Below are 26,188 nucleotides of genomic sequence, written 5' to 3'. Positions count from 1 at the left end.
ACTGAGCCACCACGTCCCTTTCAATTATGTCATTCAATTACATAATCATTAACAGGGACAAAACTTAACATATTAAACCAATATAAACTATATAATATAAATAAATACATGGAGTTTAGAAATTTTTTTAGGTATTTTAATATGGCAACTAAAATTAAGTGTTTATTTTGAATGATTAGCTTTTTCTCGTTTTACCTAGGCTCTATGAAAGTGAATATGAATGCGCTCTGAACAGAAAATCAGATCTGAAGATAACCTCCAAAACCTGAAGTGAATTGTCGCCAGCAGTTAAATCTCCAAGGCTTATTTGGCCAGCTTTCATAATTTATTACTCAACATATCAAAGCAGGTTTGGACTGGAACCCCCTCTTCCCCTTTGGGCTTATTTCATCAGATTTCTCTGAATTAAAACTATTAATTGAAAGTATCCCAAAATCTTTTGATCTGCTTCTTTCCTGACCTGTGACAACTATTCCAGCTAAGTGGTTTAATAATCTTAGGTAGCCCCCCCAACAAGGGCACAAAACACTTTAAAAAACTCTAAAGGTTTCAGTCATATAGGAATTCAGCAACAATATTTTTCTTTTTTCCCTTATTTCAGCATATGGATAAATCTTTTTTCATTGAGAACTAACTATAGAGAAATAAATAAATAAATGTAGTAAAAGGACAGGTAAAATGCAAGGTAAAAAAAAAACTGCAAGAGAATGAGCTCTGAAGACAGAATTGACTGATGGAGGGATTTAGCCTACTGCTGCTCATTGTCTGAATAATTTCCAGAATTGAAAAGCCTGATTGTAAAAAAAAAAAAAGGTAAAACTGATTCAAAGAAGGGGATAGTGGTGGAAGAAGCAGCAGGCATATATCGTGAAAGAATTAAGCTCTGCTTCTTTAATATTGATCTCCTCTGCACTGGTAGGACAAAGCAAATCTATTGTTAAGAACTCCTTTATTTGCAAGCTAACTTTTAGATGCTAAGCTCCAAACCAGCCCTACCCTCATTCCAAATCTCATGCTGCTTTGCAGCCTAAGCCAAAGTATGTCCCAAAGGTGCTTTTTCAGGAGGCAACTAGGTGCTCCCATCCTAAAAAGTTGGCTTTTCCAGCAAGCCGGCCTGGCCTGAACAAAATAAAATAAATGATTGATTATTGTTAATTTTAATCATTTTTTAAAAATGTTATTATTAATCTTAATTGGGTTTGTTTTTTGGATACTCTATCTAATTTTTAAAAAACTTTTGTAATATGTGGGTTTTTTAAATGTTGTACGCCGCCCTGAGTCCTTGGGAGAAGGGCGGCATATAAATCCAATAAACAAACAAACAAACAAACAACAGGTTTTTTTTTTTTGGAAGACCTTTTGTTTCTCATCCAAGAAGCTTCTTCAGCTCTGACAGGGAATGGAAGGATTTATATTCCTTGCAGACAGCTGGAGATTTATTTGTGTCCCAAGAGTCACCTGAATAGTCCTCCTGGTTCCTGTATGAGATAAACCTCCAAGTGCTTCATTCAGCAACCCTCTAAAAGGATGCAAGGATCAAAAGAAAAAACGAGAAAGTCCAGGTGTCTCCTGAAAAAGCACCTTTGGGACAACCATGATCTGAGTGACTGAGAATCTCTACAGACTCTTCAGCAAAGTGCTACTTTTTCATCTCAGCCCACACACATTAACCCCACTGCAGGGGAAAGTGGATTATTTTAAGAATTATGGAAACAGTTAAATCATATGAGCGCTAGCAAACAAGGAAATCCATGCTGCTATTATCAGATAAAAGAATGGTTATTAGAAGAAACATATAATTCTTTTATTGGGTAGAGGTAGTCCTCATTTAGTGACCACAATTGGAACAGGCAACAGTCATTAAGCAAAGCAATTGCTTTCGTTTTCCTTTGCTTTATAGGCCTGCAAAGGTGGTAAATGCATGGAATGGTTAGTTATTTCTTCATCACCATTGCAACTGCAAGTGGCTGCAGTGCAAGGCAGTCGTTGAATGAGGATTACCTATAACGTTGAAAATATTAAAATTAGCTTAAAATACACAATGTCCTACTGATGCATGAAAAGCTAGCAGACCTCTGCTTCATTTAATAGGATTATTTTGCACACTCATGCTAAAGAAATACACCGAGGACGTATTCTTTTAAAGTCTTCTCTTCACAATCCAAACGAAATGCATTAAGATTCATTGGTGCACACTGTAGCTTCTACTACATCACTTACACTTACTTTCTCCTGCCATCAAACACTATTTAGCAGACTAAACTCATCTGAATGTGTACTTTGTTTAGTGCTACGTGCTAATTGGGGCAGTGGAAGTCAAACACGTATCTGGATTTCAAATGCTTGTTAGAAGTGGTTTTGGGCTGCACACAATTCCAAGTGAATGAATGGTGGGAATTATTTAATTTTGTTTAGCCATTCCTGGGGCCCAACAGGAACAAATCCAAATTGCATTAATTAGCCTGCTTCTTTTTTCAGGATAAGCTCTAATGCTACCCTTGTGTTTATGGTTGCACCATTCACTTTCATGTACAGTTAAGTAGTCTATCAATGCAGGAGTAGTTTTCATACAAAATGAATATGTCTGACTATCCTTAATTTGCAGTTTATTTAAAGAATACTCCTGAAAATGTGATTTCTGTGAAGATGCAAGAGTTGCAGACAAATGAAAAGAAAAATAGCAAAAACTGATACCTCCCCTGCCTGCAGTAGAAGTGGCTTGCACGAACCCTGCACCCTCCACCCTCACGGGTCATTGTTATTAAAGAATGTTATTGTTATTAAAGAATGTGCAATATCAGATAGATAAAATATATAGTGTCCAATGGTGAGATGTAATTTGACATCAATCTTCCAATGATGTCTATAAAGGTAAACTGACCTCTACTTTCCTATGTTTTAAGTTAACATGCCAGCATATAATAGGACCTATGGAACAATTACTGTGAAGCAATAATTTCTGAAATGCAGGCTGTGGGAAGAAATTGCTAAACACCTTTTCAACAACAAGAAAAGGTTGGCTAAGATAGCTAACACCAATCAACTAATTCTTTTCACAACACTTTGCTTGCTTAACATAAAAACCACAGTTCTATCTTGGATAGTATATTACAAGGCCTGAGTGGAGTAGAATTACAAGTACAAAAAGTATTTTTTGTGTGTGTGTTTAAAGAGATAGAAAAGCCCACACATTTCTGCCAAGTTTAAACAGAGCTGTTTTGCATTTGCTTTATAATCTATGGGAATTATGCAAATACTCCTTTTCAGAGAGCCTAATTTTCATGTTAAAAAAAAAGTGTACGCCACCCAAAAATAAAAGAGAATCCAGGTAAATTCAGGTTCCAACAAGTTAAGAACAATTTTGCTGATTAGTTCCTGATAATACAGGGCTGTGACCTTTACAATTAGAAGAATAAAAATTTTCATACATGGTTGCAAGTCAAATTAGGCTGGAAAAGTCAGCACTGTAATTTGTCCTTTTCTGGAGTTTTGGGCCTTTGTGAATAAAATTAATCCTTCAAATTACAGTTTTGTCACAGTGTGCATCAGGCAATGATTAGCTCTAAGTAAGTCTGCAATCTCTTTTGTTTTGTACTGGAGTGTTTTTACATGCAACCCCTCCCCCCCCAGGTAGAAAAATAGACCTTTACAACATTATCCAGGCAAAGCTGTACTTTGACCCTATGTACAGACTTATCACTTGCTATTATCTTATATCGCTTCTTCCCCCCCCCCCCCCCCCAAGTATAATAAGAAAAAGGCCAAGCCAAATGGTTCAAGAAAACATTTCACTGACAAGAAGGCTTTGAATTTTTTTCTAATGCGATTTGAACATTTTACATTTATCTCCAGGAGAAAAACTATGCACCAATTCTGCCAGAGAAAGCCATCAGAAGCCCAGCCAAATTCACCAGCTGGTTTTCGGAACTTGGGAGCAGTGGTTGCTATGAGAGCTTGTTTTCTTCTATATAAACGGGACTCAAAGCAGTGCAACTATAGTCACCACCTTGTCAAATTGTCAAGGCACACCTGGCAAGATTTCTCAAGAGCTCCATTTCCCCCCTTGGTGTAAAGGCAGGAAATGCCTACCATAGCTTCATCCAGCCCTCCCTCAGTTTGCACAATGCAAGTTCTCTAGAATATTGTCTTCTTGCAACAATTAACCTCAAATAGGGTTTTTTTTCTGAAGGCTGTGGAAGGAACCAAGTACACCTGCTTGCCACCACACCACCACATTAATGCAATCAGCCAAGTGGTGAATAAGGTTTTTTAAAAAACCTCTTTACTGTGAGTTTATTAATGTTGCACATTATTGTATGCTTTCTGTCTTGGTAATGCAGTTGACTGTTAAAATGGGGGGGGGGATATACTCCAAAGCTATTTTTCTCTCTCTCTTGTATTCCCAGCCTCCCTGAAATTGCTGAACTACCACTATCACATTCCTAACCACTAAAACGGGTTGGAGATGCCGGGAGCCATATTTGAAGGTCTAATATCTGGCACATTGACATAAAATGAACTCATTTTCAAACCTGAACCTTTAGAACCTTCTGCAGAGATGGCAGTCAGTCTATATAACTGTAATCTATTTACATTAAACCAAATAGCTCCACAGGCAATTAATTTACTGGGAGCTAATTAAGGATAATGTTATGTCTTATTCTAAATAGGTTGCAAAGAGGGCTGATTCAAACTTCAAGAACTTATAAAGGAAAAAAAGCTCATTATATAGGGCTGCTACTTTTGGTAAAACAGTGAACCAAATATTATTAAATATACTGCTATATGAGGTTAGTAATTAAATTGTAGGACTTGGAAGACTACAAAAGAAATTCAGGTACAAATTATTCAAATCTAGTTGGGGATCAATGTAGAAGAAACAGTTGCTGTTTTCCATAGTGCCACAACTATTTAAAGAGCAATATTTTAGATATTAGTTTTATTTTACAGCTACTTTTGTTTATGATCACTACATTTATGCTCTATTTCTTAAAATCAATCTAGCAGTAAGTCACTATGTTAAGAAAATGCCCTTATCCCTAATGCCACCCAGTGGAACAATTACCCTTAGAAGAGTTTGAAATCCAACATCCTGTGATTGTACAATAGTCTACAAGCTCTCTCATGGTAAGCCTACTCATGCTATTCAGAGGCATAATATCATTGTAAGGAAGGCAAATGGGGGTGGAGGCAATACAGAACGGCATGAGGGCTTGGGACGGCTATTATTGGGTGGGAAAGACTTACTTGAGATACTTGCAATCTATCCTGCTGGCTTCCTCATTGAATTTGCTTGTTGAGAAGCTGGCAGGAAAGGGCCCAAAGAATGATCATGTGACACTGCAACCATTGCAATTATGAACCGGATGCCAAATGCCCAGATTACGTTCAAAGGACCACAGGAGTGCTGTGACAGTTTGAACTTCAAGGACCGATTGTAAGTACCATTCATTCAGCATTGCTATTAACTTCAAATAGTCACTGAACTTGTAGTGGAATTTTTTAAGTGAACTTTACCGTAACAGAATCCAGCCTTTGCTTGACTTTTTGCATCCTCATTGATATTCTTGCAACATTTGCAAACTGGTCAGCTGACGATATCATCAGATTCTTCTGGGCAGGAACACTGGCAGACATGCTGAGAGTTTGTGGGCTTCTGGGGGACTTGGTTAGTTGTGATCCACTCAAGTCCTTTACTGCCTCAATCCCCTGCTTGGCCACTGAAGAGGACAAAGTTTTAAAAAAAGTTTGAACAATATTAATCATGTCATCATAAAAAAGTACTGAATCCCAGCTATCATGGGAATTAAGGATGTACCCAGTAAAGCTATAAAGCAGAAAATTATAAGATAGCCCACTATGACTTAAATGTCCACAGATTAGGTAGCTCTATGGAGGCAGTCAAAGGACCTCAAAAGCTTTTTATTTAAACTTTCTTGCTAGGAGTTCAAGTACCATCTCTTACAGGTAGTCCCCCACTTATGACTCCAACTGGAACCAAAACCTCCGATGCTAAGTAAGTGAATCACACAGGGTTTTGCTACCTTTTTTGCCATTATTAAGTGAATCATTGCAGTTGTTAAGTGAGTCACATTGTCATTAAATGAATCCAGCTTGCTCCACTGACTTTGGTTGTCAGAAGCTGACTGGAAAGGTTGCAAATGGTAGTCATGTGTCCCTGAGACCCTGCGACTGTCAAAAATACATGCAGATTGCCAGATGCCCAAATTTCGATCACATAACGATGGGGATGGTACAAGTGCAAGACCTGGTCATGACTCACCTTTTCCAGTGCCACTGTAACTTTGAACAGTCACTAAATGAATGGTTGTAAGTGGAGGACTATCTGTATTTAGAAAAAGGCGACTTCAAACTTTCATAACTAAGGTGGGACTTGAATAAACACACACACAAAATTACCTTTGTAATCATAAATGTACACAAGGATTGGCTGATTCTGACCAAAGGCACAAAATGCTACCAAATGCTCATGTGGATGGAAAGCAACATCACGAAGGGAGGAAGTGAAAGAAAGATCAGAATACACAGCTACCTGATCACCTGCAAAAGAAAAAAAACCTATATGAGCAAATACTTTATTCACAAATGTTTTTTTTTTTACAGTACAACAAGTTTGGGGGTACCCAAGCCAACTGAATCTAAAAATGAAAGGATGCTTTCAAGTTAAGAATTGTAAACAAATATCCTGCAGGGCAGGTATAATTTATTATTATCACTTTGGGATATAATGCATCATTAGTGGGTTTTGGATCCCGTTGCAACCGATACACTGTGACATGGCTGTGCGTCCTTGTCGGGCAAGTGCACTGCGTGTGCATGTGCACAATGCCACCCAGCAACACTCAGTTGCTCGGCAGAGGTCGCGCAGGCATCACACGCTGTGTGTGCATGCGCAATTGGCCCGTTTGCATCAAAAAGCGGTAAGGAACATGGGCGAGCGGGTGGGCCAAACAAGTCACCGTTCCGGTACGATGGCTGCTGCTCCTAGCTACCACCGGTATGCCTGTACCAGGCCGTACCGCCTGGAACCCACCACTGTAATGCATAGTGAATAAATAAATGATAAATATTTGTGAATAACAACTGAATTATTAATTAATAAATTGTTATGGTTTGTTGCACAGGGTTTGGCATTTTTTGAATAATCTAGTTCTGGTGATTCCACTATTTGATGTAAACATGTATATCCTTATTGATATTGTATCTTTATATAATTTGATATTATATTGATGTATATCAATTTAAAATATAGATAGAGTGTAACTGGGAAGCATCACTTAACATATACAAAATTCCCAAGAAAAAGGCTTCGAAACTTTTAATTTTCAACCAGAGTTATTTAGAAGGTCCTTTAAAAACATAGGTTACCTATAAATAAACATTTTATGTTTCTAACTTTTCAAAATAAAGAACAAAGGTACCTGTTTCTAAATTCCAAACGTACGCTACACCATCTTCACTTCCAGAAATGAGGAATGTTCCACATGGTGTTAAAGTGCTATGAATTTTTTCTCGATAGTTTGTAGCACCAATATATTTCTTAGTAGCTAAGCTAAAAATAGAGAGAGAAAACATAACTATATATCTACTCTTTTAATTACTGTATGCCACTTCTGATTTTTGGAATGACTACCCTTATGTTCAGATAGTCCTCAACTTACAACCATTCGTTTAGCAACTGTTTGAAGTTACAAAAGGTCAGAAAAAGGTAATGGAATGATTATGAGTCCCTGCAAAATCAGGAGGACATTAAAAGCAGGGGGAAAAAAGAGTTAATCTCAAGGTTCGATTGGCAGAAAATCCAGAAATTCTACTTTCTCTACTGGACACCTAAATTTTATGGAGAAATTGCAAAGTCTGTTCTTCTGTTATTTTAAAATAATAAAATATCTGTATCACGTCAAATGGTTTAGTGCTCCGGTTTCAAAATGATCTCAGTAATGTTGACTACAGAGATGTGTCTAATTGGATCTGGAAAGATATGCCTACCAGATTTTTTAAATCCTACATTTAGACCTGGATAAAAGATCTAAGAACCCTGGAGTTGTCTACTAACTATTAATATTAAAATATTAAATGGGTGAGAAAATCTATTCACTATAGACCATGAAGTGCTATTAATTCTACAAGTAAAGCTTTAAATTCCTTTAGATATGAACTGGAGATGTTTTGTAAAAGTGGGCTCCATATGCCACCAAACCTGGCTTTTTTATTATCTTATAGCCAGTCTTTTTTTCCCCCATAAAATTTTCTTCCTCAGAAGTGCTTTGCTATTATCTTTGTTTTCATTGATTCTGTATCTGAAAAAGAACCAAAATCTTTAGTTACTTTCATCAACTGCCGTATGGAGCTCTGTGGTTGCATAATTCTTAATACTACTTTATCTGCAAAATATTTCGTTTTCCATTCTCCTTGAATTCTGATTTTGATATCTGTTGTTTTTTTGGGGGGGAGTCTAAGAAGTCTAAAAGGGAGAGCGGACATTGATGCCTTATGGCTGCATATGCCAAAAATCCTGATAGCAGTATTAACATTTCAGAGGAAAAAATAAGCAGTAATGTACTTCTTATTTCAAGTTTAAATGTGAAAAATCTGTCTTTACATTGCTTGAAGCAGCTGTTGGCAATAAATAAAGAATTTTCTTTGGAAAACATGCCTCTCGTATTGTTGTACTTATCTAATCCAATGTTCCTATGATTCCATGTTCCTGTTTTTTTCTAATTTTGCATTCCAATCACTCTTTATTGGTACTATAGCTACGTATCTTTAATGTGGTATTTAAATCTTTTACATTCAACTCACTTTATAAATATGTACCAATTCATCGCACCTTATTATTTGGCACCCAAATTTGTCCCAATATTTAGTCAACTCTACGTATCTTTCTTGAAAATATGGAATTAATTTGCCATTCCCTCTTCCAAATTGTAATTTGATGTTCCTTCTCCTACGTAGGTTGGCTTTTCTCAGTCATGTTAAGCCCCATTACTATCCTTAGCACTCTCTCATCCCCCTCTTTAGGCTTCACTGGTAGAGATGGTATCTTTCAGTTCATATCCTTGCCAGCATCACACTCAAATTCAATGAAGCTACTGAGCCTTCCCATTATGTCATAAGTAGGGGTGGGAGGGAAAGGACAGCTCGGAAAAGCTCATTTAATTGGATACTTTATGCCTTTAAGAGCGTTAAGACCAGGATATGTTACAATATCTAGAAGAAATGAGATGCCATTTTTTTAGAAATGCCTCAAACTATCCTGTAGTATTGTTTAAATGGTATAAAACAGAAAACTTTAAAATACTTACATTCGAAGATCCATAATTCTTACAGTACTATCCTTGGTATGGATAAGTAAACGCCTTCCATTTGGATGTACCTCCAAATAATTTATTGCTGTTCCTTTAATGTCACCATCATTTATTTCCTGCCGAAACCACCAAAATACAAAACACAAAATGATTGAGAGCATGTTTACAATGTAATAATAATACACATAACAATAACAAAGCTACCTACCCCAAGACCTTGGGAAGGACTCAGTAGGTGAATAAAAATGTCTAATAGTCACAACACTGATGGTGTTACCTAACTGAGTATTGAAACATCTGCAATAAAATAACCAAACTCAGAGATCACCAAGGACCTCATAGTTCAACCTTGAGTTACAAATATTTTCTTCCATTGGTATCAGTATAAACATGGAGCTGACTGTGCACCAACCATAATATATTAAAATATGCTGCCTGATTCCCACTGACTCTTTAGAATAGTGATACTATAGAGCAGGGGTAGTCAACCTTTTTATACCTACCGCCCACTTTTGTATCTCTCTTAGTAGTAAAATTTTCTAACCGCCCACCGGTTCCACCAGTAATGGTGATTTTATGAAAACCTAATGAAAATGTTTTTAAATAATGCTATGACATTTTTTTTAAAAATCAATTAAATTTTAAAAAAGGAAAATGCTTCAGTATCGGACAAAACCCCTACCGCCCACCATGAAAGCTGGAACGCCCACTAGTGGGCAGTAGGGACCAGGTTTACTACCACTGCTATAGAGAATAAAAAAGACAACAGAATATCAGTCTTGTTAGATTAGACCAAGTGACCAAGGAATCCATTGTCTTATCAGAAGCCTTTGAAACATCCATAAGCAAGAGATGAATAAAAAAAATTATCTCCTGCTACTGTTTTACAGAGAATGGCATTTAGACTTACACAACTTCTGATCCAGGTACTAGTACAGCTGGGATTACAATTAGACATTAATAACCTTTACCTCTCATTATCGCCCATTAATTGTTAAACTGTTGCTACTCGAGTTTTTAAAAATGCATTCTCTACACAAATTGCTTGTAATTTCAGACCAGTCAAGTTACCAACATGGTTATTGTCTAATGAGGGGAGGAAAGGGGATTTGTGTAAATTGTTTTGAATTGCTGGATGGAATACAGGTTGTGCTGTAATAAATATTTCAAACACCTTAGCAAAATGAATTAAAAAAAAGGAGTCAAGTACTTAAGTATCAGTGGTCACATATGGATTTAAGGTTCTATCGCTCTCACTGTCACAATATTCTTCTGTAAGTAGGTATAGTTATAATAAGGGAGCTAGTTTAGTCTAATGGTTCAAATGTTGGGGTATGAGCAAGGAAATCTGACTTGCAATCCAGCTGTAGACACAGACGCTGGCCAGATAACTGAGCCAGTCACTTTCTCCCAGCTCTAGGAAGACCAACGGCAAAGCATTTCTGAAAACATTGCCAAGAAAATGACATGTTGTCCATGTAGGTATCAGGAATAATAATTATCATCATCTTCATAATCATCAGGGCAATAATGTCTATTGCAGCTACTGATTAGTTTATTGGTAATGTAGTGCTGTAATGAGAGGCGTGGAGGCTCAGTGGCTAAGACAAGCTGAGCTTGTCGATCAGAAAGGTTGGCAGTTCGGTGGTTTGAATCCCTGGTGCCCCATAACGGAGTAAGCTCCCATTATTTGTCCCAGCTTCTGCCAACCTAGCAGTTCGAAAGCATGTAAAAATGCAAGTAGAAAAATAGGAACCACCTTTGGTGGGAAGGTAACAGTGTTCCTTGCGCAGTTGGCGTTTAGTTATGCTGGCCACATGACCACGGAGAAGTCTTCAGACAGCGCTGGTTCTTCGGCTTTGAAACGGATATGAGCACTGCCCCCTAGAGTCGAGAACAACTAGCACATATGTGCGAGGGGAACATTTACCTTTAACTACTGTTACCTAAACTGATTGTTTCTGTTTTTACTGTAGTTTTCTAAAATAATTCAAGTTTTTTTTAAAGGAAAGGATTTGTTATTCCCAAATCATCATGCTTTACTCCCTTTTTATTAGAGTGCGAATGCAAATTCAACTATAAACTGAATACTAACATTAAGAAAGCATGGAGCATAAAAAGAGACTATTGGACATGTATACGAGATAAAAATATCTACAGTTAAAGCTTCTAGAAGATTTATATGTATCAGAGTATTAATGATATTATCTTATTCAGAAATATTTTTTTTAAATATCATACAGCAACTAATACTAATAAAAGCAAATTATGTTAAATGTAGTCAGAAATTTAGTTGTGAAACTTTAGAAAATATACATTGCATAACCTTATCAAATATGCACAAGATTTTAATACTTGCTGATTTTTTCCGTATACCTTATCAATGCCCCAGTGTTGAATTGGTGACTGAGAATTTTCTTTAACAAAAGTATTCCAGATAATTATTAACCCAGTGCCATCTCCAGAAAACATGTGAAATCCTAGAAGATAATAGTTTGCTTAATATGATAAATGAATTCTGACATTCAAATTACTCATATAATTTTATTGCATAATAGATTATGCAAAATGTATGTAGTCAAGTATCTTTCTTCCTTACCTACTTTTCCACTTGGCTAATTTGTTTCAGAAACTGGCCCCCCAAACTGTATTTAGATGTTACACAACCACACCCTAAAATAGGGTATCTAAATTGAAAAATTAGCCAAAATGCACAACATAAGTTATGCATGAGATCTGATAAGAGAAAACCCACATATGTGGTAGTACTGTATGTGGGGAAAAGATCTTAAGACTTTTAAATACTGTATACTTAATAAATGTATTATAAACTGAATGGGAGCTGGCATTGTGAGTTTCAGCAGATAAAATATTTTCATGTAATCTTAAACTTCATTGACAAAAGAATGATGTCTTCCCTGCTATTGGTAATAATTCAATTCTATTACTCCAACATCTCATCCCCAAAATTGTGTTGTCCAACTACATGATTTTTTTCTTTGATGGGAGGTGGTACACAATATCTATCTATCTATATTATTCCACTCTACAGAATGTGCACATTCATTGCTTATCTGGTACCTGAATTTGAAGGTAGTATATTTCCTGTATAAATCCCCCCCACAATTTAACCCTTGTAAATTCAGCGGGTTTTTTCAAATGGCATAAACATCTAGTGGATTCAGGTGGATATCACAATCTTTCCTCTATGTTTGATCAAAACAATCCTTTTTATTATATTAGGGCTTTTTTTCCCACTAGACGTTCCCAGGTATTCCTGAATCTATTACTAGCTCTCAGCCTCCATAAAAGAATAGCAATAATATGTAATAAAATCCAGAGTAATTACAAAGATGTGATAGGTACTATATGCAGCATTTTTAGTGTGAAACATCTGCAACTTACCTTCAGCATTAAAACACAAAGTATTGATAAAACTTTTGTGACCATCAAATTCTTGTAAAAGCTGCCCATGAATTTCCTTTACTTTTGCATTCCAGACTCTAATTACAGAATCATAACATCCAGTTACAACGAGGTACTCCGCTACTGGATGGAATTTTGCAGCATAGACAAATGAAGGATGTGGGAAAACTTTGGTGGCTGATGTAGCCTGAGCTTCAATTTTCCACATTCTAAATAGAAACAACATTTATAAAGTTGGTGTCTTTTTTTATTAGATAATTTAATAAACCGGTGGTTCGCAACCTTTTCTTCACCATGGACCCCCATTTAAATACCTTTTGTGGCCACAAACGGCAACCAAAGACCCCCAAGACTTAATTCAAGATTTAAATCATTACATTTCTTCAAGTCTTTGTGGCCTTGTGACAACACCCTCTCAGGGGTCCATGGACCACAGGTTGAGAACCACTGCAATACACCATTTCAGTACCAAACTGCGTGTTCATGTATTTTTAAAAATGATCTGTAAAAATTTTGAGTCCACTTACAAATATATGACCTGGATAACTTCTGGGTAACAAAGAAGAGTTTACTCAAATCTCTATAATGACTCATTCTTCAATTAATTATTCTATAAAATCAAAAACCATCTGATTCCTCACAATGTTTTTGACTTAAAGTTAAACCATTTAACCTCATCATCTTGTTTAGTATGAACTAGTTTTGAAGCAACAGATTATTTGCATTATTTTTTTTAAAGAATCTGGTTCTGTGGGGAAAAAAACCAAATAGAATAAAAGAATGTACATTTTATTAATGGGGGCAGAAATATGAAGCAAGTGATTGAATAAAACCAAAAGGAATGGCTATTTATTTATTATTTAGTTTGGTCAATCGCTATAGTCACCAGCTCTGAGATTATATATGCACACATAATTGTGTAAGAGATGTGGAGAAAAAGAACAAAAGCAATAATCCTGGTTTTTAATGTACATTTGTTCTATATCTATTCTTTTGACAAAGTGTACTTTGAGTTCTGTTCAAAGCAGGGCTTTACAAAATCTGTTGGAAAAGAATTTACATTTGAAACATTCTGCATATTATTATTATTCATTTACTTGATATGAACGTAACTGTTTGTCCTCATCTTGTCTCTTTGGGTGAGTGCCTTTTGCAAGCATGTACAGTATATACATAAGAGGATGGCTACATGTAGTCAAACTCATGTCTGAAGCACATACTATTTACTGGGGACTGGCTTCACTAGACTTGGCAACCCATGACTGATAAGCTGTGTTTTTGTTGCTGTTTTAATGCCCCCCCCCCCCCCATCTCCTCTTCTGATGGGTGTATGACTATCTTAATTTGGGGCAATTTTCATTTCAGGTATACTGCATACCTCAATTGTAACAGGAGAAAGTTGGTTATACTGACCTTGCAGTGCCATCTGAGGAAGCAGTAAGAAGATGCCGATTATCCTTTGACCAACAAAGATCATACACAATGTTCAGATGTCCATAGAACTCCCTTAGGTAGCATCCTGAAGGAATCTCATACACTAATAAAGAGCACAATAGAATCTTTTAAGAATCTAAAAATAGTTAAGTATTTAAAGCAAATACATGAAACAAGTAAACAACTTTGAATTTGAAAAGGATTCTTCACATAAGGCATTATGATTGATAGATAGCATGGTGATGAAGTCTTTATTTTTGCCAATATTAAACCAACAATCAGAGGTTAGAGTTTCTTACTTTTAGGGAGGAAGGCAAAATTATTCTTTTTCATCATATATTTGAAGGTTAAAATATTTTGCTGGTGATTACTGTATAGTTGAATGTGATGTTATGATTCTTAATGCCATTCCTTTATTTGACATTGGTTTATGGTTATGATTGTGTTATTATGTTTTAAAACATACAAGCCACCCGTAACGCAGGATGGGTATAAATGTTATCATAATTATATGGATAAAAGGAAATAATTTCATAAAATTGGTATTTGTAATAATAGTCACAGCAAAGTAATCTATTTTCTTAAAGACATCTCACTGTTTCTGTATTCATTCAGCTCTACTGGTACCTAAGTTTAAGTAAATACTCAAGTATCTGTTTACTACCATCTAGTGGCTGGAAAGTGAAATAGCGAGTATTTAAAGTATAGATCTCAGTACAGAGCATCATAAAACCAATCTAGATGAAGAAAAACAGTATTTCACTTTTCTGTTGTTCATAGTTATATACTGCTTATTGTTCATCATTTATTTCATTTTTGTACAACATCCATGCTTTCTTTTATATTATTTTCCATATTTAAATCATCTCACAATCAGTGGCAGGAGAGGTTCACACAGCATGCAAATTCACAATATAGTAGTGTAAATCTAGTTATTGTTGTGACTCTTTGTTAAAATTTACCAGGATGTATCAATTTAACCAACTATGACTTACACATATACAAAAAGCCCTAATTAAGCAACCCATGGCTTAGTAAAAAAATGCATAATTAGTTGAAGAGTAGATACATGCGCATGTGCGAGGAAGATGGCTGCCGAGCCTATCGCTCCAGCTCTACCTAAGTAAAAAGTACCTTGGAAGAGGCGAAATTGTGTCCACAAACTGAGCCAAGTAGATTCTGAGGATGAACAACTCCTATGAGCGCCGGTGCCGGCAGTGAATTGGAGAGTCTCTGCTCTCCAGAGCTGCTGGGCACAAAAGACACCGGCGCCCCGCTGCTTGAAGACTCCGTGGCCCAGCTGTTCGGGAATCTTCGTGGAAGCTGTTACCACGAGCACTGTGGCCGGCTGAGGATACCGCGGCCGAATTGAGAACGCCACGGCCCAGACGCTGAGAACGCCAGACGCTGAGATCGCCGCGGCTGCCAGGAACTGCACGGCCCTCCTGCGTGAGAACGCTGAAGCCGCCGAGAACAAGGCCACCTGAGAGCCCCGTGGCTTGAGATCGCTGCGGCCGCCAGGAACTGCGCGACCCACCAGCCGGAGAACGGCGAAGCTGCTGAGAACAAGGCCGCTTGAGAACGCTGTGGCTTGCGAACGCCACGGCCCAGCGGTCCTGGAGGAGCCATCAGCTATCGGCCACGATTACTGAGGCCGCCTGAGAGCGCCGCCAGTCCAGCTGCTTGAGAACGCCAAGGCCCCATGAGAACGCTGCGGCTTGTGAACGTCTGGAGGAGCCTATGTGGGGGAGCCCCGACCCTACTGTGACTGCCACCAATCGCTGCGGTCTCAGCTGTTGGAGGTCCATCTTGGGGGGGTGGGGGGCTGACCCCTGTTTTGTTGCCTGACTGCCTCAACTGCTGCTGTGCTGTTGCGGGGTTAAGATTAGGGTCAGGGTTAGGGCTAGTTTAGGGTTAGGGTTAGGTTAGGGTCAGGGTTAGGATTAGGGCCAGGGTTAGGATTGGGATTAGAGTTAGTGCTAGGGTTAGGGTCAAGGTTAGGGCTGGTTAGGGTTAGGGGTGGGGTTAGGGTTGCTAGCCTGATGGTCTGCTGGCTTGCTGACGCCACCTGAGAACGTTGTGGCTCAGTTGTTGAGAGGGGTTCCCCCACCTCTCTCCTCCCCCCTCCCCCTTCCCAGGGGGGTTGTGCTCCGACCATTGTAATCCCGGCTGTTTGTTGACCATGACTGGCCTCCCGGTTTCCGCTTTTATAACTGTTGCCATCTACGGCTTTCTTGCCTCCCGGCCATCCCTGCCCCTGCCTTCGTCCTCCGGACCATCATTGCAAAGTGAGCCGGGACTTCTGTTTTTATCTCCGGCCCCCCTGGGACCCCTGCTTGTGCTCCGGCTTATTATTCTGCGTTTCCATCCCGGGGAAAGAGAGGGCAGGGGGTGAAGAGGAAGTGTGCAGGGAGTTTGCTTCTTACCTCCCTTCAATTGTTATTAACGTACCACCTGTTCCAGACTCTTGGACCTCGTTCCCTCTGTTGGAGAAGATCGGAACATTAGCCTTTCCTTCCATACTAGGACGATCTTGTACGAACTCAATTTTGCACTATTGCGCAATTTTTAAATTGGTATGGTGAGTGTATGTGGCATGAGTGTGACTGAATGAATGTGCCCACTTTTATTAACCTATTATTGCTGTATTTTGTGTTTTTAACTGTTATGTGGGGATTGCTTGGGAGTATGGATGTGGATGTTTGAGTGGGCTGGGACTACAACCTGGTGCCTCCTGCACTGAGTGCTATTGCAGAAGTGTCAGGGGGCCCAGGCCCAATCCCAGCCTTAGAAAGCTTAAGTCAAATGGCCTGCCGAAGAATGCAGTAGCTATGGGGGCGGGTGTGGGAACTACGGACACGGGTGTGGGACGGAACATTACGGTCATGACAGGGAGGGGCAGGTATGGCGGGAACTTTAGGGCTAGCCATTACCAGGGAAGGAGGGTTCGCTATGTCACAGCGATCCCTCCTTCCGGCCCTATTAGTTCCACTCCAAGGCCAGATGGCTTGAGTAGTCGGGCCCTGGTCTCAGGCTGCTGTTGCTAAATGCCAGGTCTGTGGTTCACAAGGCTCCCCTCATCCGGGACCTAATATTAGACGAGGGGGCAGACCTGGCATGTATTATTGAAACCTGGCTGGGCCCGGAGAAAGGAGTCCCCCTCACTGAAATGTGCCCAGAGGGTTTTCAGGTGCTTCATCAGCCGCGACCGCAGTGAAGGGGTGGGGGAGTGGCTATCATCATCCGAGGGTCTTTAGTTCCTCGTAGGATCCCTGCTCTGGAGCTTGTCGGGTGTGTGTCCTTGCTGGTGAAGTTGGACCTTGGGGGTCAAGTGGGCTTGTTGCTAACGTACCTTCCTCCCAACAGCATTGCAACAGCCCTCCCCTCGCTCCTCAAGTCCGTAGCCGAGCTAGCGGTTGAGTTCCCCAGGCTTATTGTTCTGGGGGATTTCAACCTGCCTTCTCTTGGCGAACGCTCTGATGGGGCGCAGGAGTTCATGGCTTCCATGACAGCCATGGACTTGACCGAAGTAATTCGGGGCCTGACTCACTCAGCGGGTCATATACTTGACCTCGTATTCCTCTTGGAGCAGTGGAGATGTGATCTAGATTTGAGGGGTATTGAGATCTTGCCCTTGTAATGGTCTGATCACTTAGTACTGAGGCTTGACTTTCGGAGACAAATCCCCCACTATAGGGAGGAGGAACCGATTAGGTGGTTCCACCCCAGGCGCCTGATGGACCCTATGGGATTTCAGACAGCGCTTGGCATAATACACAGCCCTCCCCTCGCTCCTCAAGTCCATAGCCGAGCTAGCGGTTGAGTTCCCCAGGCTTATTGTTCTGGGGGATTTCAACCTGCCTTCGCTCGGCGAACGCTCTGATGGGGCGCAGGAGTTCATGGCTTCTATGACAGCCATGGACTTGACCCAAGTAATTCGGGGCCTGACTCACTCAGCGGGTCATACACTTGACCTCGTATTCCTCTCGGAGCAGTGGAGATGTGATCTAGATTTGAGGGGTATTGAGATCTTGCCCTTGTAATGGTCTGATCACTTCCTACTGAGGCTTGACTTTCGGAGACAAATCCCCCACTATAGGGAGGAGGAACCGATTAGGTGGTTCCACCCCAGGCACCTGATGAACCCTATGGGATTTCAGACAGCGCTTGGCATAATACCTGACGCTCTCGTCTACAGTCTGGTGGAGACCATGGTTGCTGCTTGGAATTCAGCGGCGGCGGGGGCTCTAAACCGGATTGCGCCTTTACGGCCTCTCTGAGGTAGCGGATCCCGGAGGGCTTCTTGGTTTACCGAGGAACTCCGGGAGATGAAGCGCCAAAAGAGACGTCTAGAGCGCCACTGGAGGGCCAGTAACTCTGAGTCAGACCGAACACTGATGAGAGCCTATGTCAGAGCCTATCTTGTGGCAATACGGGCGGCGAAATGTGCGCAGTTTGCCACTCTTATTGCATCCGCTGAATTGCGCCCAGCCGCCTTGTTTAGAATAACCCGCTCCCTCTTGAAAGGGAGGGATGCGGATGAGGTAGAGCTGAGGAGTTTGTTCAGTTTCTTGCGGATAAAGTCGCTCGGATTCGGACAGACCTAGACTCCAATTGCTCAGAGCCAGCCGAGGTACCGGGGGAAGGTCTTGAGCGAAATTTATGGATTGAGTTTCAACTTGTCACGCCTGAGGAAGTGGACATGGCCATGGGAGCGGTGAGTGCCTCCACTTGTATACTGGACCCGTGCCCCTCCTGGCTGGTCGCGAACAGCAGGGAGGTGACACGTGGCTGGATCTGGACGATTGTTAACACCTCTCTCTGGGAGGGATCCTTCTCGCTCCTTCTAAAGGCTGCGGTGGTGAGACCCCTCCTAAAGAAGCCGTCTTTGGATCCAGCCATCTTGAGCAACTACTGTCCAGTTTCCAACCTCCCCTTTGTTGGGAAGGTTGTTGAGAAAGTGGTGGCCTTTCAACTCCGGCGGTCCTTGGATGAAACCGATTATCTGGATTCCTTTCAGTCTGGATTCAGGCCTGGCTACAGCACAGAAACTGCTTTGGTCGCGCTGATCGATGATCTCTGGAGAGCCAGGGATAGGGGCCATGCCTCTATCCTGGTGCTCCTTGACCTCTCAGCGGCCTTCGATACCATCGACCATGGTATCCTTCTGCAGCGGTTGCAGGAGGTGGGAGTGGGAGGCACCGTTCTTTGGTGGTTCTCCTCCTACCTCTCGGACAGGTCGCAGTCGATGTTGGTCGGAGGGCAGAGATCGATCCCCAGGACCCTCAATTATGGGGTGCCGCAGGGTTTGGTCCTGTCCCCCCTCTTATTTAATATTTACATGAAGCTGCTGGGTGAGATCATATGTCGGCACGGGATAAAATACCACCAATACGCGGACGATACTCAGCTGTATCTGTCCGCCCCATGCAAACTCAGTGAAGCGGTTGAAGTGATGTGTCAGTGCCTGGAGGCTGTCAGGGTCTGGATGGGAATGAACAAGCTTGCACTCAATCCCGACAAGACTGAGTGGCTATTGATGCTCCCTCCCAAAGATTGGCCATGTACTCCATCTCTCAGGCTGGGGGGTGAAATTATACGCCCCTCAGAAATGGTTCACAATTTGGGAGTCCTCCTGGACCCACAGCTGACTTTAGAACATCATCTGTCGGTTGTGACCAGGGGGGCATTTGCCCAGGTTCGCCTGGTGCACCAATTGCGACCCTACCTGGACAGGGAGGCCCTTCGAATAGTCTCTCATGCCCTTGTGACCTCAAGACTGGACTACTGTAACGCGCTCTACATGGGGCTGCCCTTGAAGAGTATTCGGAGACTTCAGCTTGTACAGAATGCAGCCGCGCGAGCGATTATGGGTGCACCTTGGTACACCCACGTTACACCTATCCTCCGCGAGCTGCACTGGCTGCCTATTGGGCTCCGGACACGCTTCAAGGTGCTAGTCGTTACTTTTAAAGCCCTACATGGTATCGGACCTGGGTACTTGAGAGACCGCCTCCTGCCAATTACCTCCCTACGACCGATTAGATCCCACAGATTAGGCCTCCTCCGAACTCCATCTGCCAGCCAGTGCCGACTGGCAAATCTCCAGAGGAGGGCCTTCTCTGTGGCTGCTCCGGCCCTCTGGAACAATCTCCCCGTGGAGATCCGGACCCTCACCACCCTCCAGGCTTTCCGCAAAGCCACGAAGACCTGGTTGTTCCGGCAGGCCTGGGGCTGATGAATTTCCAGCCCCACTTGAAATGTTGTGACTGCTGTTGTTTTTATTTTGTCTGTCTTTTGTCCTATTTGTATTCCCTTCCCCCCTTTGCTTGTTAGCCGCCCCGAGTCCCTTGGGAGTGGGGCGGCATACAAATTAAATAAACATTCTAAACATTCCAAGAGTGAATATTTTCATTTGAATATAGCATTATGTTTCTGGAAGGGATGAGGGCATACTAATTTAACTACTAACATCTTGCTAATTTAACTTCATTGCGGTCAATAACTAGCATAAGAAAGAACTATTATTTAAATATCCAATAAACAAAACTAAATTGACAACATCAGGATAGTTAAGAAAAATAAAGACAGACAAAAAAGAATATCACTTGCCATATTCTAGCCTCCATCCTCACTATTCCAGATTCCATTTGTAGTGAAGCTTTGGAGATTCAGTGAGGAGGAACTTGGAAAATTGCTCCTGAAAATTTAGACTGAACAGATTGGACTGCTATAAGATTGGAAAACTTACAACAAATTTGAGCCAATGGGTTAATTATAAATCTATTAATTTGATGTTCTAAACAATTTAATTTATTTAAATTATTGAACTTCATTCAGAAGTCACATGAGCCCAATTTTGATAGTTTGTAATATTAAGATTACATGACTTTGATTTACAAATAGTGGTAGCTGAATACTGAAAGGTTTTAGGATATAAGGAAAAGGAAAGTGGAAGGATTTACTGGTATCACTTGAATTACTCCGAGAAGACATCACTAAAATAAAATAAAATAAAAATCTGTCATGCGAGGAGAAAAGATTAAAAAGTACCCTTTAGCATTTGGTTATACTTTAAATTTGAATAATCAATCAAATTTCAAGGATAAAAAGAAAAATTTCCCCTCCAAACAGTTCACCGCATACATAGATGGCGGGTTAAAATAAAAATAGGCCTTGAAACTCTCACTTACAAACAACAGGATAACCATCTCTTCCTGCGCAACCTGCTGCTAATGTCCGTCCATCTTCAGAGAAACGAATGCAGAAACATCCCATATCTCCTGCTTTCAAGGAAAAAAGGTACTTGTTCGGCAATTGGCACACCTGCAGATCCAAAGCAAACCGTTATTTATATGTTTGTTTAAACAATATTATTTTCAGTGTGTGTACGTGGTGTGAAAGATTTCAATGAAAAAATTCATAGTTTCATATAACAAATTGGTTATGACTTAGACTTCTGAGGAAAAGAGGTATGTCATCATGCTTTTTTTATCTAAACTAGAGTCATATAAAGGGAAGATGAAAAAGGTAATAATTTTAATAGATTTAAATTAGATATATTTAAAAAATCAAGAACACATCTCACATTTAGCACTTAATATCTGAAGCAGTGCTTCTCTCCCGCTTCCCTCTACTCTAATGCGTGTTTTTTATGAGGAACCAAAATATATATCATGCTACATTATTTTATAAAATACATTTATATTACAAAGAAAAGGCAATTGGGTCATCTTAACTTAGAATATGTTTTTGAATGGGATCTAGTCTCATTTATTTTTACTTATACTACCTTTCTCTATATATGTTGCTTCCAGCAAATTGCACCCATATCTGGAGTACATTAGAGTTTGGGAAACAATAGGGTGGCTTGGTTTTTTTCCAGAAAAACGGTCAGTCATTTATCAGAACACCAACTTTGGCCCTGAACAAATGCATTTTTAAATTTGGGATCACTGACACTTCAGTATAAATCTTGTAATAACTACATTTTACAATAGCATTTCATCATATACCAAAGGGATGAAAAAGTACATAGGCTTAAAACTTTCCCTTCATTTTCCAAGTAGAATTCTGGAGATGAAACAGCATTTCAGCAGGCTCAAAGAAACAAAAAGATTACGACTATTCAAACTAACACTAGTGTTTTAACTAGTAGTCTATTTTCTTAAATTTATTAACTCTGCACTATCCATATTTTGTAATTGTCCATATTTTAATAAAGATACAAGTGTTGTATTTTTCTGCAAATATCTACAATTCACTTTGTCATAAGCAGCATTAGACATTTCTCAAAAAGCTGGAAAAGAAACCTCAAGTCCTTCCTGCTTCTATAAAGTTCACTAAAGTAAGATTATAACAATGGTTTGATTTTTTTTAAAAAAAAGCTAATATCAAAACATGTAACAATTATCTGAAAATGTTTTCACCTGTCCAGGAAGTTTTGACCACTTAAATGGTTCTTCCTTTTTCGTTTGAGTTCCAGAATTCAGTATTGTTTTAGATTTATCATTCTGTAGATCCAAGAATGATGTGCTATGATATTCTTGCTGAATAGCCATCATGGATCGCAAAGAAGGGTTTACCTACAAAAAATATATATGAAAACAATTTAAATATATGTTTTATAAAACAATGTATGTAATCATATAAAACAAAAAATATAAAATGTCAGTACGTGAAAAGTATAAAGAAAATACAATGGACCATTTAAAGCAAGGGGGTGCATATCAGAATATTCATATGAAAACTAAGTTCATTTAAGTAAATCAAATTGCAAGTACATCCAGGGTTAGTTAACACACACATATATGATTTGATTTCTCCATCCTCAAAATATATTAAGCATGCAATTATGTTCATTTGCAAATGCCTTTCCTCAGATTACTATCATTTCCCATCAGTGCTACAGATTTTATTACTGTTCATTAATACCTACAGCTGCTACATGATGTCATGAAGCTACTAACAGAACCAACTCATACTCCTAGCAAGACATGTCAAAAGTATATAAAATTCCGTAATCAGCAAGCAGTTGTGTAAACATGCATACTCATTCTACTGCGCTACAGTCGAAACTGTTTGTATGGAAGCATAAGGCATCTTTTTAAGCAGAATGAGAATGTGTTCGTATGAATACCCAATGAGTTAAATCACTAAGGATAACCATTTTGAATACTGTAAGATAAAGAAGTTTTCTAAACTGATACCCTTTAAATCACTAGCTACATCCAGCTTATCAAAACATGATAGCAATAACATTGCTGTTAATCAACTTCACTAAAGCAAAACCTGATCTATAACCTCAGCTTTAGCAGTCTTCTTGAAAAAACAAAAAAGAGGAAAATTTCCCATGTAGTCTTCCATTTTTGCCAAAGTGTAGCTACTTCACTATTCAACAGCATATTCCTTAATTTATTTATAGCATAAAATAGAACTGTATTAGATTACTTGAGGGGGATAAGTAAAGATGAGACATTTCAGAATTTAACACAAGTGGAAACATTTTTTTCTCCACAGCTAATAATAAAAAGGCCAAGAAGACGACATTATTTTGTCATGGTCACAAGATAGATTTTAAAGACACTGAAGTTAACATACGTGATCGGGAAGTTTGATGCCTTTTACAGTTACGTACAATGTTGAAGGGTAATTGTTTCTAGGACATTTTGCCCACCAGTCATAAACTTCTACCACATGAAGTTGTGACCTGGTCCTTGGAGGAGGAGAATATAACTGAAGACGTACTTTTCCACCAACGTTCAGAACTCCATTTGCACCAACAAGCTGAAAATGACCAAATAATTAAGATGGGGGGAAAAACATACATTAACTGAGGTATTTTATTGATAAAAGGACTAATAACAGCACTCTAAAACCATAAACAAGTGTGGTGTTGTAGCTAAGATACTGGACTAACAATGGGGAGACCGAAAAACCACCCAGCCTAAAAATCTGTAGAGATTTTCAGTGACCCAGGTCATGGTTTTCCGAAAGGTAATTTTTCAGGAGGCAGCTGGACTTTGTTATTGCTTTGAAATGTTTCATTTCTAATCCAAGAAGCTTCTTCCACTCTGACAGGACAGTAGGAATGGAAGGATTTATATTCCTTGCAGACAGCCTGTCATTTGCATCCTTTTAGAGGGTCGTAGAAGCCCTTGGAGATTTAGCTGTGTCCTCAGGATCACCTGAGTGGTGCTCCTGGTTCCCGTAGTCCTCTGGAAATCCATTCCTACTCGCATACCATTCAAAGCAGTTTTTCCTTGGAAATTCATTCCTACTCCCACACCATGTTCATCCCAAACTGTTTAGCTAAAATTCTGTAGAGATTCTCTGGCATCAAGGTCATGGCAGTCCCAAAGGTGCTTTTTCAGGAGGCAACTGAACTTTGTTTTTTCTTTGAAGATGTGGTATTAAGGCTACTCTCTTACAAGTCAATCTACCTCATAGGATTATTTTGAGGGTGAAATAAACCCTCTCAAAAGCTCTTTTGAGCTTCTAAATATTAATAAATTGAAGTAATAATAACAACAATAGTTAACAGTAGTTTAATTGAAGTAGCAATGAACCACAGGTTTTCCTGTCAGAAAAATGCAATCCACATATTGACACAAACAGGTCATCTGATTAAGTTAATGTTTAATGTCCTCTGTTTATGTGAATTTACATAACAGCCAACTCAGTACAATAAATGCTTATCTTCTGCCAGGTAGGGGAGTATATGCACTTTTTGCCCACCTCCTTCAGAACCTGGATGACTATTTAAGTATCTTAATTGAAAAGATCCAAAAATATTTTGTACTCCTATATATAGTATACCATAATAGCTTTTGCCTTTTGTTTAACAACCTAAAAAAATATATTGCAAAATGAAAAAGGCCTAGAGATAGGCAAGTGAAATGCAAGAAGAACATTCAGGTATCAATGGCCCAAAGGTGCTTTTTTCAACAGGCAACTGGACTTACTGGTTTTTATTTGAATACGTTTTGCTTTTCATTCAAGAAGCTTCTTCACCATCCTGACTGGATGGTGGGGAATGGAAGGATTTATACTCCTTGCAGACAGCTGGTCATTTGCATTCTTTTTTGAAGTGAAACATCTTCAAGGAAAAACCAGAAAGTACAGTTGCCTCTTGAAAAAGTACCTTTGGGACAACCATGACCTGGATAACTGAGAATCTCCACAGGCATTCAGGTATCAATGCTTAAAATTAGACATTAAGAACCAACTAGTTGATTCTGAACCAGATCCAATTGTTCCTACCAGAACCAATGGAGTGCCAATGTCTCCTATCCTTTTGCTACAGCCTGATAAATGAATCTTGCCAGACTATGCCAGAGTTATTTCTACCATACAGTTCTTAATTTTCATTCAAAAGGGATATAAGGAGTCAAACTCATATTATAATTTCCAGACTATAGGTTTAGCTATAATAGCTGAGTCAAAAGAAAAACATTTCGCAGAAACTATCATCCAATGAACATTTATTCTATTTCAGCAACTAAATTTCAGCAGCTGTGAAAAGGCAACTAGGCCCAACTCCCAATGAATCTGGGCAGATCAAAACAATCAAAGAAATTACAACAGCCATCAATAAAAAAGTGTGTGACAGATGGATGATGTGAGGGGTCTCACTCTTTTTCATCCAACACCTAGATAAAGAGTCACACTATAGATGCTCTTTTGACCAATTGGGGACACACGGGTGAAATTCAGCAGGTTCAGGCAGATTTTGGAGAACCGGTAGCGGAAATTTTGAGCAGCTTGGAGAACTGGCAAATACCACCTCTGGCTGACCCCAGAGTGAGGTGGGAATGGGGATTTTGCAGTATGGGGATTTTGCAGTATCCTTCCCCTGGAGTGGGGTGGGAATGGAGATTTTGCAGTATCTTTCCCCTGCCACTCCCACCAAGCCACACCCACAGAGTAAAAAAAATTGAATTTCACCACTGGGGCACAGTTGCCCTCCACAGCTGCAGTATGATCCCAGGAAAGACTTG

General features: G+C 39.6%; 1 protein-coding gene across 8 annotated transcripts in view; it reads right to left on the bottom strand.

The window, feature by feature from the left end:
* The window catches only part of AHI1 (Abelson helper integration site 1), a 93,079-nt gene that overhangs the window by 47,124 nt on the left and 19,767 nt on the right, over positions 1 to 26,188 (bottom strand). For all 8 annotated transcript variants that reach the window (XR_015697045.1, XR_015697046.1, XM_087718419.1 and 5 more), the window contains exons 9-18: positions 23,790 to 23,975; positions 22,619 to 22,774; positions 21,383 to 21,515; positions 14,169 to 14,292; positions 12,735 to 12,964; positions 11,706 to 11,809; positions 9,327 to 9,445; positions 7,443 to 7,573; positions 6,421 to 6,561; positions 5,518 to 5,720 (exon numbers count right to left, since the gene is read on the bottom strand). Coding sequence is in view for 6 of the 8 variants with exons in the window: in XM_087718419.1 (XP_087574545.1) it covers positions 5,518 to 5,720; positions 6,421 to 6,561; positions 7,443 to 7,573; positions 9,327 to 9,445; positions 11,706 to 11,809; positions 12,735 to 12,964; positions 14,169 to 14,292; positions 21,383 to 21,515; positions 22,619 to 22,774; positions 23,790 to 23,975 (1,527 nt within the window). In the remaining 2 variants the exon portion in view is untranslated. The remainder of the gene's footprint in view (positions 1 to 5,517; positions 5,721 to 6,420; positions 6,562 to 7,442; positions 7,574 to 9,326; positions 9,446 to 11,705; positions 11,810 to 12,734; positions 12,965 to 14,168; positions 14,293 to 21,382; positions 21,516 to 22,618; positions 22,775 to 23,789; positions 23,976 to 26,188) is intronic.

The sequence above is a fragment of the Thamnophis sirtalis genome, unplaced genomic scaffold (assembly GCF_051295495.1).
Source record: "Thamnophis sirtalis isolate CommonGarterSnake01/CBP01778 unplaced genomic scaffold, rThaSir2_p1.2 scaffold_6, whole genome shotgun sequence".
Taxonomy (NCBI): Eukaryota; Metazoa; Chordata; class Lepidosauria; order Squamata; family Natricidae; genus Thamnophis; species Thamnophis sirtalis.
Note: the sequence above shows the minus strand (reverse complement) of the source record. Positions and strands in the feature narration are given on the sequence as shown.